The sequence below is a fragment of the Lacerta agilis genome, chromosome 2 (assembly GCF_009819535.1).
Source record: "Lacerta agilis isolate rLacAgi1 chromosome 2, rLacAgi1.pri, whole genome shotgun sequence".
NCBI lineage: Eukaryota > Metazoa > Chordata > Lepidosauria > Squamata > Lacertidae > Lacerta > Lacerta agilis.
In genome coordinates, this window is record NC_046313.1 from 77,315,821 (window position 1) to 77,332,746 (window position 16,926).

At 42.1% G+C, this 16,926-nt stretch overlaps 1 protein-coding gene across 4 annotated transcripts in view; it reads right to left on the minus strand.

Moving 5' to 3' along the window:
- BICD2 (BICD cargo adaptor 2) overlaps nt 1–16,926 on the minus strand; it is an 80,940-nt gene that overhangs the window by 29,539 nt on the left and 34,475 nt on the right. For all 4 annotated transcript variants that reach the window (XM_033140886.1, XM_033140885.1, XM_033140884.1 and 1 more), the window contains exon 2: nt 3,187–3,399. In XM_033140886.1, the coding sequence (XP_032996777.1) occupies nt 3,187–3,399 (213 nt within the window). The remainder of the gene's footprint in view (nt 1–3,186; nt 3,400–16,926) is intronic.

Consider the following 16,926-nt stretch of genomic DNA (forward strand, 5'->3'; position numbering starts at 1 on the left):
CAATGAGCAATGCTGCTCTCTGATTGATGTTGGTTTAGTGGTTCCTTTTAACTCGGGTTCCTCTTGCCCAGACTTGTATTGCTCTAAAACAGAGCAGAGCAGGCCAGAGGACCATAATAGGCAAACACTGGCTCCACCATCGCATCCAAAGCCTTGACACTTGCATTGGTCAAGGGAGGTGGTGGGTGTGATGGAGAGCAGTTTTCTGAATATTCTGTGCTGAACCAGTACCAGGCTGGCATAGCAGAGGCCCAGACCCCTGTCTGGCAACTGGGTCAGCTTGAAATCAGGGAAATCTATAGACAGCCCTACTCCACCTCATTTTGAGATTCCATCTTCTGCCAAGCAGGCACACTTCCAGCAGTTGTGCTTATGCTACCGTGCCGTCTACCGTTAATTACAATGCTGCTAAACCCTATCCCCCTCCAGCGGTTAAGGATCAGGGCCTTAGTCTCCTTACTCTGCAAAATGGACCGTCAAGCTTCTTCTTGAAAGAATGAGCTTCAGTGCTACGGCAAACAGGTTGATTCCCCCACCATCTGCTTACTAAACTCTTTTCACTTTTTCACAAAAAGGCTCCACAAAGCAGGAAACGTGGCTTTTCCTATAAGAATTTGACAAAAAGGCAAAAGCTAATATTATTGCCGTATAGAATCATGAGGCAGCAGGGAACAATTAAGGCAAAATGGAAGAAGCCCAGAGTGGCTGGGAAAACCAAGTCAGATGAGTGGGGTACAAAAAATAAATACTTACTACTATTCTGTCTACCTCCAATCATATCCTAGCTGTATCCTATTTGCTTGAACATTATCTTCTGACAGAATGGGAGGTTTTTGCGATAGCGTCATCAAAGAAATGAGGCACAGCCTAGACTTATGCATTATTATTTTTTCATTTTAAAAATTGGGCGGGGGGGCACTACATATTTGCATACATATGTGTCCAAGACTCTACTGGGATGACACATCTATACTGACTGGCAGCAAGAGTCCTCTCCAACCCTACCTCAGAATGCCAGGGACTGAACCTAGGACTTTTCTGTATGCAAAGCATGATCACCGAGAGCAGGGCTACTTTCCCCAATCTTCCTTCATTTCCCCCTCCACACTTCTGGTGGATTCCAGCCAGTGAATCAGAAACTGCCCTAACTGATCTTACTCATGCCTGCCATCGAGAGACTTCTGTTCTGCATTACACAGATATCTCATCTGCAGCCTGTCCTCGTACGCAGTGTTGATAAAGTAAGACAGCTTCACACAGTGTCAACAGCTCCCTAAAGATCAGCCCACTTGTTTTCAGCACTTTTTGCCACACAATCTCATACAACCAAAAGCTTCAAATAAATCTGTGGGGCCTACACCTTGCATTCACTGCTACGGTGCTTCTTCTCTGCCTCTCTCAACTAAAACAACCAAGCTTAAACCGCTCAACATGTTGCGTCAGGAGGATGAAGTAGGAATGCTTATGAAATCTGCAACTTTCATACCAGTTCAAGCAGATATATACAAAGTTTAAAATAACCTGATACTTTCGTTTCACACTGTTTCCAAGAAATGGAAACTGAAGCAGTCAACATTGCAGATGATACACAGCTTTTTGTGAAGGGGGAAAACCAACATGTTCCCATTTCTACATTTAATGCCTCATTTCACCAGGAAAAAAAATGAGACAGGGAAGGGCATAAGAGAAATTAAAAATTGACCAAACATAAATTATGTTTGTAAAACATGTTAAAGAAGTAAAATCTATTTTTTGGCCATAGCTTTAACAATCTATATATACACACAGAGAGAGAGAATGAGAGCCAGATATCTGCAAATAAGCATTTACATAACAAAACTTTGGACTTTGATACAACATGTAATCCATAGCCCCATCTGAAGAGCTTCTTCCTATTTAATGTGGCTAATGCTTCCTCAATATGGCGAACATCATAACGTTCAGGGAGGACACAAGAACAAAGTGGCAATTAGGAATCACACAAAAAAATACAAAAAGAGTGGGAATGTGTGAAGGAATATCTAGATAAATGCTGCCCTCAAATAAAATCCTTGCTATGTTTAATTTAAAATTTGCAAAATAAAAGAATAGTTAGATAAGATACATGATGTAACAAAGAAGAAACAAGAATAACAACACAGTGGATGAGAGAGAGAGAGAGAGAGAGAGAGAGAGAGAGAGGGAATAAAAGAAGCTGTAATGAGGTGGTGGGAAGTCACTGGGGAAGATATGGGATTATTGTATGTATTTTGACTTATATTATATCTATGGAAAATAATGGAATATGTATATGAATATGAATAAGTAACTGGAAAATCAATAAAAAATAATTATAAATTAATATATAAATTAATTATAAAAAAGAACAAAGGTGCTGTAGGTCACAGCTCCCACCTGTAGGATATTTCCTAGCCAACTAAGTTTTCTAGAAGGGTTCACAGCAGGCTAACCTCAAAAACAACATATGAAGCTCATAAATAAAGCAAAAAAAAAAAACACCAAAAAACCCCCCAATAATCCAACATCCTTTCATATTAAAGGTAAGGTAAGTTTTGTTGTTGCTCCTCCAGGCATGTAGGGTGGCCATTGAATTATTACTTTTAGCTCACTGCTACTTGTATGCAGTTTTTAGGAAACCTTAAAACTATTTCTTTTAATGTGACACGGTTTAAACATTTAGATTTTAACTAGGGGCTGCCGCCCCTACTTGCTCTGCTCTCCAACCACACCTGCTCTCCAACTATACCTACCTCTTTATTACCTTCCGTCACATCTGACCAAGTCCCCAGTTTTCACACCACACCCACCCCATTGCAGATCCCCTCACAGCTTGCCCCAACCCCTTTTAAAAGAGAAAGGAAGCTCTTCACAGAGCAACTTAAACAGTTCACTTGGGCCACCCGCCAACTGTGCTTCTGGCTTGGCCACTTGCCTGCTGTACCTCACACTGCAGTTGCAAACTGCAACATGTCATCAGCCTTACGTTTTTATGTATACGGACAGATATAGTTAGTTTGAGGAGCAACTTCGTGGGCCCTGCTGAACTGAATGCCTTTGAAAGTCCCCAGCATGCCTAATTTAAGAAGAGTCTATCAGAAACATAAATAGGCATGGCTTTCCAAGGGAATATAACAAGACAGCCTCAGAACTTTTGCACGTCAGGCATTATTGGCCAATAACTCTCACCTCTCTAAGTTCCTGAGCAACAGAATTCAAGCGTTCATTTTCAGACTGGGTGTTGGCAAGGACATTCCTCAGCTGCTTTAGCTCTGTCTGCAGTTCCATGACTTTCTTCATGTAGTATTCTTCCTTTGTGGCGGACTCTTGAATCAAGGTTTCTTCCCTGCTCTCTCCATCTGCTGCTACTTTCTTGTGGTTAGTGTGAGCCTGACCAAAAGCCTGGGGGGAAATCAGAAAGATGTTTAATGAATAATTTTAGCAACATGAATGTTTATTGTGCATTGAGTATACCCTGATTAAGAAGCTGAAGAGTACATCAGTTTCCCCAAATCCGTTAATGGGCAGAAACATAAATATTTGCTGTATTTCACACATTATGGGGTATTTGAGTTGTAACCAGTGAAGCTGTCCCATTTGCACAGAGGGAAGTCCTTGCACCATGGAACTTCCTTTTCCTTTCCACTCCCCTCCTCGTGCAGCCCTGCGTGCCCCCAACTCTTCTCCAGATGGTTGGTGAACCCCAAAACAGATCAGGGAGCGTGCAAAGAGAAAAGAGAGAGGTCTTCTTGCACAGGTAGGAATCCTTGCAGTAATGGGACAACTTGGTTGGATATAACCTTGTGCTCTTTTCCTTTTCTAACTCGATTATCTCCTTGCTGTGAGGTGAGGATTTGCATTTGTGTTAAAGAGAACTCCCATTTTTCAAAATGGCAACCTTGTAAGTCAAGTAATTGTTTAAAACAATCAAGTGTGGACACTTGTGAAATCATCACAACATCCTTGTCAGTTGGATCACTATAATTCCCATTTTACAGATCTGAGGATGAGGCATAGAAATGCACCAAGGGCCATCTTCCAAAACCATAAATTGAGTGGAGATTTCTGCATGAGGAGGGTCTACATGCATATATCTCCTGGTCTGAACAGCTCTATTTTCTTCAGTAACATTAAAATATATGAGTTGGTGTCTTTTCAGAACAAGCCACAATGCTGAGATAATTTCCTCGGGCTCTATCACCCATCATTTCCCTCTATTTCAGGCAGCCCAGCACTTATTTTGAACTAGAAGCTTCCCTAGATTACCTTAATATACCATACTTCAAATAAATTGGCTCAATTGCTCTGAAGAACACCAAACAAAAGGCTAACATGAAAAACATTTGGCTGTGATAAATGGGTGGCCACCATGCCACCAGAAACCTTAAGTACATATTGAAGTATACTGGCCATGCATAAAGCACATAGTTGGTGAACAAAGAATCCTATGATTAATACAGTATCTAAATCAGTTCTTACAACTCTACATGCTCAAAGAGTCCTGCTGCATGACCAACAGCAATTATTTTTACAATAGATGTATAATGATTAGGAACTCTTATTGTTAAATCAAATCTATACTGTTCACATGTACTACTGTAAATTTCATTTTTTTTTCTTTTAGAACTTCATTGCTAACAATGGAATCTGCTCCAAGATGCAAATGTGTTTCTATTTACCTCTTTGTGTGTTATCAGACACCTGCAATTAGCTCTTCCGAGAGCTCAAATAATTTTTATATATTTATAAAGGCAAATTGCCCTACCATTTTAAGGAGCCATATTAAAGTTGGGATCCACCTGACAGATGGACTGGTGTGTAAGAGCTGAAATGAATGCTATCTTTGAACTACAATATGTCTTTGCAACCACTGCCTTCCAAGATAGATTTGAGTCTTTCGAGTGAATGGGTATGTCCAACATGCCAGTTCTTTCATTCGTTTCATATGAAGAAAGATTGCTGGTACGAATGCTGCATTTTCAACCTGGTCAAGGGCAAACCAGGATCTCTCCTCCTTCTCCAAACAATGCTCCTTGTTTAATGATCTATCAAGTTTTCCACTGGCCATTTATGTCCTAGCCGTTCAGACCATATCTGTCATCACAGGAGGAAATTTATTTCCTACATGCAAGAAGTAGGCCTCAGAATTTCATTACTTCAGCATATTAGATAGGAAGCATTCGCTGGTACGGTAATTATTGAACAAACAGTAGTAAACCATATGATTGAACATGTCTGTGCCATCTTGTATGCAATGCACCAACTCACTGCTCCTATCAGATCGAATCTGATTTCAGATAAGCAAATTAGAGAAACCAGAGACAAATAACCATTGAGGAAATTCTGGCCAGGTTCACACAACAGTCCTTAGGGAAATTAAAAAGCGTCACATTTCAGACAGAAAGTAACATGCCATATGTGCAAGTTACTGTCAAATTAGTTTCAACTGCACACAGCAGCTTAAAAGCCTAGTGACCAAGATCTCTATATATGTTAGGGTGTTAGCAAACCAATATATAAGCATCTCCTCAACATGTCAGCTTCTTTTTGCTACCCCAAAGAACTAAAATTCTTTTACAGGACAATGAGGAGAATAAAGTTATGGTACCCAATTAAAGCACTTTTAAGTTGTTTGTTTATTTAAATGGCTATATATTTACAAATGCAGAAGAGACTGAAATAAGAATCTACAAAAAAAGTGTAGCAAAGTTTACAAAAACTTATAATAATCCCCCCCTTAACACGCAAATCAATTTCTAATATCAAAATCAATCACATTGTAAATTGTTATCTTTATCGGGACTACTTTTACTTGTTTCTGAGTCATTATGTACTCTGTCTGCTTCAATCTTCAATTTGTGTTCCAGGTCACTCTGCATAAAGCTATGTTTCCTATTAGCCCTTATGGGGAATCTAAAATCTGTGTAACTTTTCCTCCTTTCATCAGAAGCAGATAAAATTTCCATGCACAGGAGCATTCCCAAAGTGGATGAAGCTTGCAAATTTTCAGCTTTTGTTGAGGAAGTAAAAGTACTTGTAGAACGAGTCCTTGCTATACAAGTACTTTGCTGTAAGACTTTTGAAATGACAGTATTTTTCGCTTAGTACAACACACACACACACACACACACTTAAGTGTATGCATGTGCACACACAACACTATGCACCTTCCTATTATTGAGGTATATGAGTTAAAACTCACTATTAGGCACACACACACAATTTGCATTTGTTATTACACAACTGGCTGTTCTTATTTTTAAGGTGTTTCCAGCATGCCTTTTCCTGGGTGTTTGGGCTCTTCAAATTTGTGAAATTCTAGCTATATTGCGGGGGGGGGGGGGAACTACTTCCAAATCCAACGCATTTCATGAAAAGGTCTGGTTTTGTTATAAATATACAATATAAAGGATTTCTTCCTCCCACAGTGGCACCTGGGGTCTCAGTTCTTAAGATATCATGCTGACTGAACCTTTGCCTTTCATTTTAAGCTCATAAATCAGATGCTTATCATAAGGACTTTCTTTTCTCATTCCTATCGACCTATTTGAACTTGTAAAGAATTGTTGCCATGGCAGTTTACACTCTCAGACCTTTCAGCAAGCATTCTTCCTTTCAAATGCATTTGCTGTACAGCCACCTCAACATTTCTCGTTGCAATTAAAGAAACAGTTAAAATTTTTATTGACATTTCTGCACGTTTGAAGAAAGTGTAAGATTGATCTCAGGTTACACAACCAATATTTTCCCCATGAAGCTATTATGGATTTTGACACCTCTTATTTCCTGTGCCACGAAGGTAACTGTTCATCACAATAATATGATTCTGTTAAACTGCACATGCAAGAGCACAGAACAAGTTGCACATGTAGATTTATGTCATTTTTGAAAAGGTCTGCGCTGCTTGCACACAGGGCAGGTGTAAACAAAAAACATCCCCATTGCTCTGAAACTCCTAACTTGTGAGCTTGCATATCAAAAGCTTCACAAGGCCAATGGCCACCGATACATATCTTTCGTTCAGACCAAATGCTTTCCCACATGCTCAGGTTTTTTTATAGCTAGAACCAAGCTAACCATCAATTCTTTCTTTAATTATTTTATTTTGCAAAAGTTATGCACTTCTTACTAGAACAGAAGCCCTCTAATCAGTTTGCCATTATGCTGTTTGTACTCTGCAGAGGTCTTCCAGAAATTGCTGCATACCAAAAGTCTGCCTCCCCTAAGGCCTCTTTACACTTTACGCACATGTAGAAGACAAGCAGGGTGAAAGTGGCTGTGGGGTCATGTTTTTAGCCTCACCCCCCAAAGTAGCACTGCCTCGCTCCTGTCCCCACTGCTACCATCACCATGTTAAGCATTAACTTCTGCAGCCTTCCCTGCGGGTTGTGACTTCTCCCTTGATTTTAAAGGGCTGATTGCTAAGGGAGACACCATGTCCATACACAACCCATAGCCCCTTTCACCTTGCTTGGCCTCAGCATGAAAATTAATGCTTGAGAAAGGCTCTAGTCATACACACATTATGTCCTGTTTTGATCTTCTGAATCTCAACAGTGAACTGTGCGTCCATCAGTTCTAGCACTGAGGCAGGCGATAAAATGGCCAGGCAGCCAACTGTGCAGCTAATCCTCTAGAACCCTATACACACATACTGTACACACACACACACACACACATCTGACCAGAGAAGAATATTCTGAACTGTAGCCTAGTATAAGCCTAGTACAATTGTGGTGACTTGATTCTACCATCTATACAAAACAATGGTAGTTTGGGGGTGCTGCTGCCATAGATGCATTTTCACACCATGAGTGGGCAAGTGCTGGTGCCCAGTTTTGACCTCTCTGTTCAAAAGCTGCCTGTGATTCTTTTACACCTACTGAGCAAGCAGTTTTGCTGCCACTGTAATTTTAACCATACCAGTGGAGCCTTAGGATGAAATATTTTAAATGCTAAGGTGTATTTTCAAGCGAGCACAATTAACTTTGCAAACAAAATAAGTTGCCAATTTGGAACCGCTGGTTATTCATCTGCAAGAACCACGGGGAGGCAAACGCAAACTTAAATATTGTGTATATGCAACATGTTAAAAAACAGTATAGCAATTAAATAACATTTTAGTGGCTGGTGTTTAGTAGGGAGGGGTTTTGGGGGGGGAGTAAGCAATTTGCATGCCTCCTACTATAATATTTTAATAAGTTTTCCAGCACAGCAATTATGGCCTAGTTAGGAATACTTTATGCATCCTGCTGTGACCTTGTGCATCATTATTGATGTGTTTCTTGACAGGACTAGTAGTCAGGTGGAGCTAGCAATATGCAAATTTATCTTCTCCATTATGCTGCGTGTCAGGAGGGAAAAATAATTCACAGATTAAACTCAGAGTAGCACACTAAGAAGATGACACAGCCTCTCTCTTGATCTGGTAATATCTTTGCTGGCATTTTGAATCTGTTTCTACTCACCTTCGTTGCTTCCCCATCAACATATTCATTAAAAAAAATCCAGGGCATTATACATGAAGAGAAATGGATTTTACAAATTAAAGGAGAACAACGCCCACCTTGCAAAAAAAGGGGGGGCTGTCTCTGATATCTATTAAATAAATACAATTAGCAATCAGTTCCTCAACACATAGAAGCATATAATGAACATTCAGATAGACAGGAGTTCATTATATATGCTGACGGAGGTGACACTGTGAATGTAGATCAGAATGATATTTGAATAACTAAGGCATGGGAGGTGATAGTTCTCTTAAGGCATAAATAAATTGCTGTGGATCTGCAGAACAGAAGGAAAGCACATTCCGGGCTAAGCCAGGGGAACAAGGTTTTCCAGTGGTAGCACCTCCTGCTTCCCAGGAAGAACATCGCAGCAAGGGAAGACTACCCTTTCCCTATCCATCAGCCAGGAAGAAAAGACCTGCAGCAGAGTGTTTGGTGCCTTCTCCCATGTCAAAAGAACTGCAGAGTTGAAGAGAGGCACACTCTGACCACATCTGTTGACCGGGAAAAGAAGGGCTGTTGAGCTGTATGGGTTTGGGGTGTGTGTATTATTACAGATACAGCGAAAACCACTTTGAGGATCATCTGGATTAAAGGATGGGATAGAAATCTTCCAAATAAATAATACTCTCTCTCTCTCTCTCTCTCTCTCTCTCTCTCTCTATGGGCCAAACTGGATGTTACCTGAAAGGTGTAACCACAGCCAAATCACATCCCTTTCCTGCTACTCCTGATTACATCAGGTAAAGCTGATGCACAATATGTCAGAATTTCTCCATCTTAGGGCAGAGAAGTGCTGACTGCGCTGATGGTCACATCATGTGTCTCTTTAACTAATGTCACCAGGAGGCAAAGAGCAGCCACACCTTTTAAGTCTGAAGCTGACTTACTTTTATTCATGCAGTCAGGCAACAACGCCTCTGACATAAAGCAGACACGACTTGCAATTATACAGAAGGAATTTCTGAGCTCAACATTTTCTGAACGTTTCCCTCTAAGCTGCTCGTTCCCCCACGCCCAAAAAAAACACCAGGGAAAAAAGTTCTCTAAAATGGCTGAGAGCACTAAACGAACGGCAAAAGGCTAGCCTCGCCATGTTTGCATTCTTTATTTATTTGTATTTCATTTTATTTATATGGCACTTGATTGTAAAAAAAAAAAAACCACAAAAATTCCAAGTGGTTACACAGTGCATGTGCAGTACAGTTCATAAAATGCCATCACCACAGCATGAGCTTCAAAGAAGGTGAGGCACATACACCTATCCATCGCTGCCATTCTGAAGCTCCTTATGGCAAGCTAATGATGAACACAACATGTCACACCTGGGAAATGTACCTGTACAGTGGTACCTCTGGTTAAGAACTTAATTTGTTCTGGAGGTCCATTCTTAACCTGAAACTGTTCTTAACCTGAGGTACCACTTTAGCTAATGGGGCCTCCCGCTGCCGCCATGCCGCCACTGCGCGATTTCTGTTATCCTGGGGCAAAGTTCTAAACCCGAGGTACTACTTCCGGGTTAGCGGAGTCTGTAACCCGAAGTGTTTGTAACCTGAGGTACCACTGTACCTTGCTATACAGACCAACTGCCTAAACAACTTCAGATTGGAACCAGCCTGAAACAGATGCAGGATTACGGAGAAAATGCCAGCCATGAGAAGGGACACGAGGGAAGGAGAAGAAAGAATGGAAGGCAGCGTGGTAGAAAATAAATTGGAGGTAGAGACAAAAGAATAGAGAACAGAAACAAGTGCCCTCTGAATTCATCGTACTGAGTGTAACTCAAATGTCCTATGCAGTCCTACCTGGAGCTTCAAGAGGCAGTGTGTATACAAGGAACCTATTTCCAATGTTCATGGCACAAATATATTACAATGTTACATTACTTTGTGGTTCAACTTGTTTTATATACAAAGTATTGAAGGGGGGATGAATGGGGTTCCCAGGTCTTCTGATTGCACAATGCATTGTAAAAGAAGAAGCCGTATCATTAGGTCAGTTGGGCTTGCTGTGCTTTTCTGGCAATGCTCCAGACCCAAATACAGCCAGCCCCAGACGGTCTGACTGCTGCTGAATTTAATCCCCAGAGTTTGTTGCAGTGCGGACATCTGTCTGCAAGCAACTTCCCCGAAGCCATTGAATTTGCACACATGGGCCACTAGCCATCCATCAACAAGTAATTGCTTTTGGTCCCAGCTGACTAAAGGCAAGCGGATCTGGCTCGAAAGAAAAGTCAGTCTCCTGAGCCATCCCGTTCCACTTATTAGTGCAATAATTATCGAGGCCAAAGAACTCAAGACACATCCATTTTATTCAAAGAGTCCATAAAGAAATCACATCCCCTTTCATTGTAGTTAGCACAGGGTGATCTTCCACCACTGTTGCACAGAGGGTGCTGGGGGAGATGGAGACAGACATGCACATACACATTTTGTTTTACAATGAATGCACAGAGCTGCAGTAATTCCTCCCTGCCCCCTACACACGTGGAGACCCTAGGGGACAGATGGTCTGGTGCACTCATTCCAGGCCCCTCCATCTCCCTAGACTCTAAACTATCTCCAACAGTACTTGTGACTGCACCGACTTAAAATTTGCACAGGGTACATTATGCATAAATGACAGAATACTTGGGCTCTGTGTGAGATGTATTGGCAGTGCTTTCTCTCTTGCTGGCATACACGATCCCGATCCGATTTGTCAGGATACTGCCCTTTGTCAAAATGTATACAATGTACCCATAAATGAATAGCAAGCAGAAGAATCCCATCCTAGTTCCCTCCGCCACCCAACCTCTCTCCAGAGCAATTTCTATGGTTTTAAGCCAGGAGTCCGCAAGCTAAGACCCATGGGCCACAAGCAGCCCACAGGGGTCATTTAACCAGCCCACGAGCCACCCCCGAACTGAGCCGCCTGCTTGGCGAGCCCCCACACACTGAGCTAAACTGGCACAGCGCAGCACGGGGACTTGCTTCAGCAGTGCGAGAAATTGCATCTGTGCATGCGCAGATGCCGGAAATCACACACGCGCAAATCCGGCCCATGGAGGGATCTCCGCTGGAGTGAACCGGCCCAAGCAAGGTAAACCTTGCCGACCCCTATTCTAAGCAGCTACACCAGGGTTCCCAAACTGAGGCCCGGGGGCTGGATGTGGCCCAATCGCCTTCTAAATCCGGCCCACGGATGGTCCGGGAATCAGTGTGTTTTTACATGAGTAGAATGTGTCCTTTTATTTAAAACGCATCTCTGGGTTATTTGTGGGGCACAGGAATTCGTTCATATTTTTTTTCAAAATATAGTCTGCCCCCCCACAAGGTCTGAGGGACAGTGGACCGGCCCCCTGCTGAAAAAGTTTGCTGACCCCTGAGCTACACTAACACCAAAACCAGGCATTTTAAGCCATTGCTTGAAGGCAGACATGTCACCTGACCAGACCACACCTGGAAGGCTTTACAGAATTCTGGCATGGCATATTTACAGCATTCCCCTCGCTCCCCTCCCCCCCAAACAATTACTTCCTAATGGCTGAACAATTGATGTACTGTTAAGGCAAAGGGTGCACTGAGCACCTCTGAGGCTAGAAAGCTTTTATTTGCCAATGCAATCCCACAGACCGCTCCGCACGTGACCTGCCTTGCCCTGCAAACAGATTTGCCAGCAAATGGGTCAGGCTGTCCTGCATAATTCATAGCAGCCTCCACATGATTTGTTAAGGTTAATAAACCAGACAACTCAAGCCAAGCAGGCCTGCAGCGTTACAGGGCAAGAGTTCCGAAATTATTCAGCATTACTATCCTGCAGCATAACTAACACCTCCCCTCTCAAAAATAAAAATAAACAGCCGCTGCCCTAGGAACTGTGACACAAAGACATAAAACTAGCCCCTTCTCACCACAAACTCAGTTGAATATCACCCTTAGTCTTTAACCCTTTGTTCTTGGTAAAAATACAAGCTTTCAGACTTGCCATTGCAATGCAGTTTAATTGGTTAAAATACAAATTTCAAGCCTATGAGAAAATATAAATTGTAATCTTGACAAGATCAGGATCTGAGTGAATCCCAGGAATAGATTAAAAATACGAAGGTCATTCCCCCAGCCCAAATCCAGATCCGAAATTAATTTGAGTTCAGATTCAGGTCTTCAGTTTGGGATTATTATAATGGCTTTAAATAAAATGATGATGATGACGACGATGATAATAATAATAATAATAATGGTTCTGCTCCTTCTCCCATCCCCTTCTTATGCACCACCCTCCAATAATTAATTAGGAAGCAGTTACCCCGAGAGAATAATAATTCTAGCCAATTCTGACTTTTACCTATTTGTTTCCAGCGAGTGTGATTCTTGGAAACCTTGCTGTAACCCTCTCAAAAGAACAGAAGGATTGAGGTTCATGTATAAAGAGGATGATATAGCTATGGGGTCAAACACTGGTCAGCAGCACGGTGATGACATGAATCTCTATAAACTGAAGACTAATCTGGGGATGGCACAGTAACATCCAGAAGAAGAATCATCTCAAGCTGTTAAATCAGGCTTTAGTGTATGCCCTGCATATGCATATTCCAATCACTCGTTACCTCCAACTGAAAACTCACATCCAAACATTCCTCCTCAGCAAAAATTATCAGAATAGGGTGGTATTGGTTTTCTTTTAAAAAGTTAAGTACATTTAAAGTTTTTTGTTTGTTTGTTTTTTGCTGATTACAAAATGGAACAAGGATAAAGCAGCAATCATGCTTACTCAAAGAAGACCCCACTGTGCTGAATGTGGTGGCTTCATCTCAAAAAAAGGTGTCCACAGGATTAAACTCAATGAGGATCACTTCTGCACACATGTGTGTAAAATTCCTGAAATGCTGAGCATTAGTCTAGTCCTGTGTGCTGGCTGTTGTGCTCAAGTCCTGTTTGGGAGCTTCCCATAGGCATCTAGTTGGCCACTGTGACAACAGGAAGCTGGCCTGATTCAGCGGGCTTTTCTTGTGTTCTTTGATTAAAATATTGATTAAATTGTATTTTAATATTTTGTTGGAAGCCGCCCAGAGTGGCTGCGGAAACCCAGCCAGATGGGCAGGGTATAAATAATAAATTATTATTATTATTATTATTATTATTATTATTATTATTATTCATAGTAGTTCAAGGATGCAGTACTACTTGAGGAGGGCATGGAGCAAGACTGGTGAGGGGTTTGGCTTGAGAAGAGGTGGAGCCAGAGGAAGAGTCCTAAGGATTAAATAGAGAGATCTGGAAGACAGCATTTGTCCTGAGGTTTCTCACTCCAGATTATACCAGCTAGGGGATGATCAATATCACATGCCAATCATTCAATACCAGGGCTGTCAGCTCATCAACAAAAAACATCTACATGAGGGCCTACTTATACCTGTCAGACAGGTATGTTCATCAGAGTGCAGCTCTCAAGTGTGCACTTGGTCTTGAATCCAAGTTTGCTGCTGTATTATGTGTCAAAAAGCCCTTAGGATTCCACCTACACGACTGGAGAATCTGTACTTGACTATGCTAGTGTATTAGGTGCCACAGGCATTGTGCTCAAGTGGCTTGTTTTCCCTTTATGTGCAAAGACCTGCTAGCTTATGCAGAAACAGTAAAACTTTGTATTCAATGAGAGAAGGTGCTGGTTCCACAGGAAAAGCTTGGAGAAAACCCGCCTACTTTTCTTTCTCTCTTTTTTGTGATCTCCTGTAAAGCATGTAGATTTAAGTGTAGGCTTAGATACACCCTCAGACAACATGCGCACAGGGAATAAAGGTAAAGGGACCCCTGACCATTATGTCCAGTCGTGGACGACTCTGGGGACTCTGAACGCAATGCCACTAAGTAATCGAAGCAGTGCCAAAATAACCCTATGTATGCACTTAAGAGCCTAATAAAACATTTTGTTCTCTACCCTTCTTCCCAATTTTCAGAGCCAAACACTTTTCCTCCCATACCTAGAGAGAGAGTGTGTGTCTTCCATGAGGCATGCTTAGGCAACTGAAGAAGATATAGGTTGCCAATGAATACTGCAGATTCTGCATGCAAAGCAAATGCTCTATCACTCTGCTGCAGCCCTCCCCCAAGAGGCTATCGCAAATTTTCTGCAAATTTTCCATTTAAACAAAATGCATTTGTATGAACCGCCCCAAATTGCCCCACCTGATGGAGGCTGCACCATCCGAAATGTCTGCTGCACTGACCTCTGCTGCACTGAAAGTGTGTGTGTGTGTGTGTGTGTGTGTGTGTGTGTAAACGGGGGGGGGGGGAGAGAGCTCAACATGTTATCACAATCCAGAGTGGCAGTGAAATGATGTAACCTTTATCACACCACAGGCCTCCTGGAATCAGAGCTCTCCTCACAGCAGGCTCCAATTAAACACTTCTGCTGGAAGTGTGAGAAGGGGCATCACTAATAGCCCATGGAGCGAATGCTGGCCCTCCACTGAGTAGCAGGGAGGGGGCGAGATGTCTGTCTAGCAACTTCTTCCTAGAAAGCAAAAAAAGGAAAGGAAAGCATTCACACTTGGGAGCCCCGTCCCTCCTCACCCCACCCCACCACTTCTAAAGCAGAGAGTCTACACTCGCTTTCCACATCTCCAAGGCACTGCCAGTTTCAATCAAAGTCCCACAAATACATTGTTGTGTCCCCCAGTCTCACCCATTCCTCCAGCTGAGACACCCAGTGACATGAGGATCTGAAATGTCAAGCAGAACAAGGCCCTCCTTTAATAAATGCCACACTGCCCTTTTCTCTGAAGTGAAAGGCTGATAGATGAAGCTAATTGTACTCAACAGATGAACCAACGTTGAGACATTAACTGCTGCTTTCGCCCATTCACAAGGCGTGGTTCAAGGCAGGCTGGATTCTCCCCATTACATTTACATTACCATGTACAGCACACACACACCCTTGACAATAATGCTGTGTTTGGAAGCTAACGGGCATGGACATGTGATTACAATAAATGCCGCTAAAAGGCATTTATTGTAATTCAGTCGAGGAAAGAAGCACCCCCAAGAGAAAGTGCTGGTGCGGGAAGCATTAAAAATAAAGCAGTCTTATTGAGAGGAGCTCCCCATTGCCCTTGTTAAGTGAATAGGCCTTGAGCGAAGGTCTTCTTTAAGGGGGAAGAATAAGAAAGGAATCCAGCAATCCACAAACATGACTCTTATTAGCTGCATTCAGAAATGGGCACCAAGGAATGTTAGCACATTAAACTGTCCCTGCTGAGCCTCGGTTTCATTTTCGTCTACAAGAATCCAAACAAGATCAGAGAAGGGGAAGAAAGCCATGGTCTTGCTCTCTGCTCCATTTTCCAAAGGACTATACTAGATGTGCATGTATAAGAAACTTCACAAATTCTAGAATGAAAAGAGAACTTGTGAAAGGCAGTAAGAATTCAGCTGCAGCCAATATTTTCAAGGTTTTTGTTTTGTTTGTTTTTTAAAAAAGCTCCCAACCCTTGAACATTTACTAGAATGCTTCTGAAAAAGGCAGTACAGCTGGTCTAAAAGTTAAAAACCACCACAAAGAGGCAACCCTCGAAAATCAACCCATGTCGCAGCTAGTTTGACCTGTGCTAAGCTTCAAAGGTACAAATATAGAGAATTCCTAAGCATCACAGCAAATGCCCCAAATAAACATAGCTCCATTGGCATACAGAAAACTCCCTTGACCACAGTATGTTCTGCTGCTGGCAAATGGCTTCCTACACTTAGAACAACTTGCACAAGGGAGTAACTTAAACCAGCTTCCACGTGATGGCAAGGTTTAACTTGTGTCCATCATCATGCAAAGTAATATATGTCCTACCCTTACCCTCCCTTCCTCTGACCAACCCTGTAATTAATTATTAAATGTAGTTCTGCAGTTCTGGTTGGATTATTCAATAGTCATTTGAGCAAGTGTTTGAATTTTGAAATCTTCTGAGGTCCCTCAGCTGACAGTGCTCCCATCATTGCTTTTGAGATGCAAAGCCTTCTCTCAGGGCCCATCTCCAGTATGCATTTAAAGCTTTATCATATCCCTTTAAAAAGTCATGGCTTCCCCAAAAGAACCCTGGGAACTGTGGTTTGTTAAGGGTTCTGAAACTCCTGTTCCCCTCACAAAAGGACAACTTCCAGAGTGGTTTAACAAAAATGGCCTCTTCTGGGAACTAGCTTTTTGAGAGAAATGGGGGTGGGTCCAAACACTCTCAGCACCCTTAACAAACTGCAGTTTCCAGGACCATATAAAGTGGTATGATACAGTACTGCTTTAAATGTCTGGCATAGATGGGGCCTCAGTGATGGCACCCAAGTTACAGAACTCCCTGTCACCGTCCTTATTGTGTGTTTTTTAGAAAGTTTTTGTTGTTGCTGCTGTTCAAACTGGTTGGAATCACCTTCTGGTGTGTTGTCAGTTTCAGTTATTG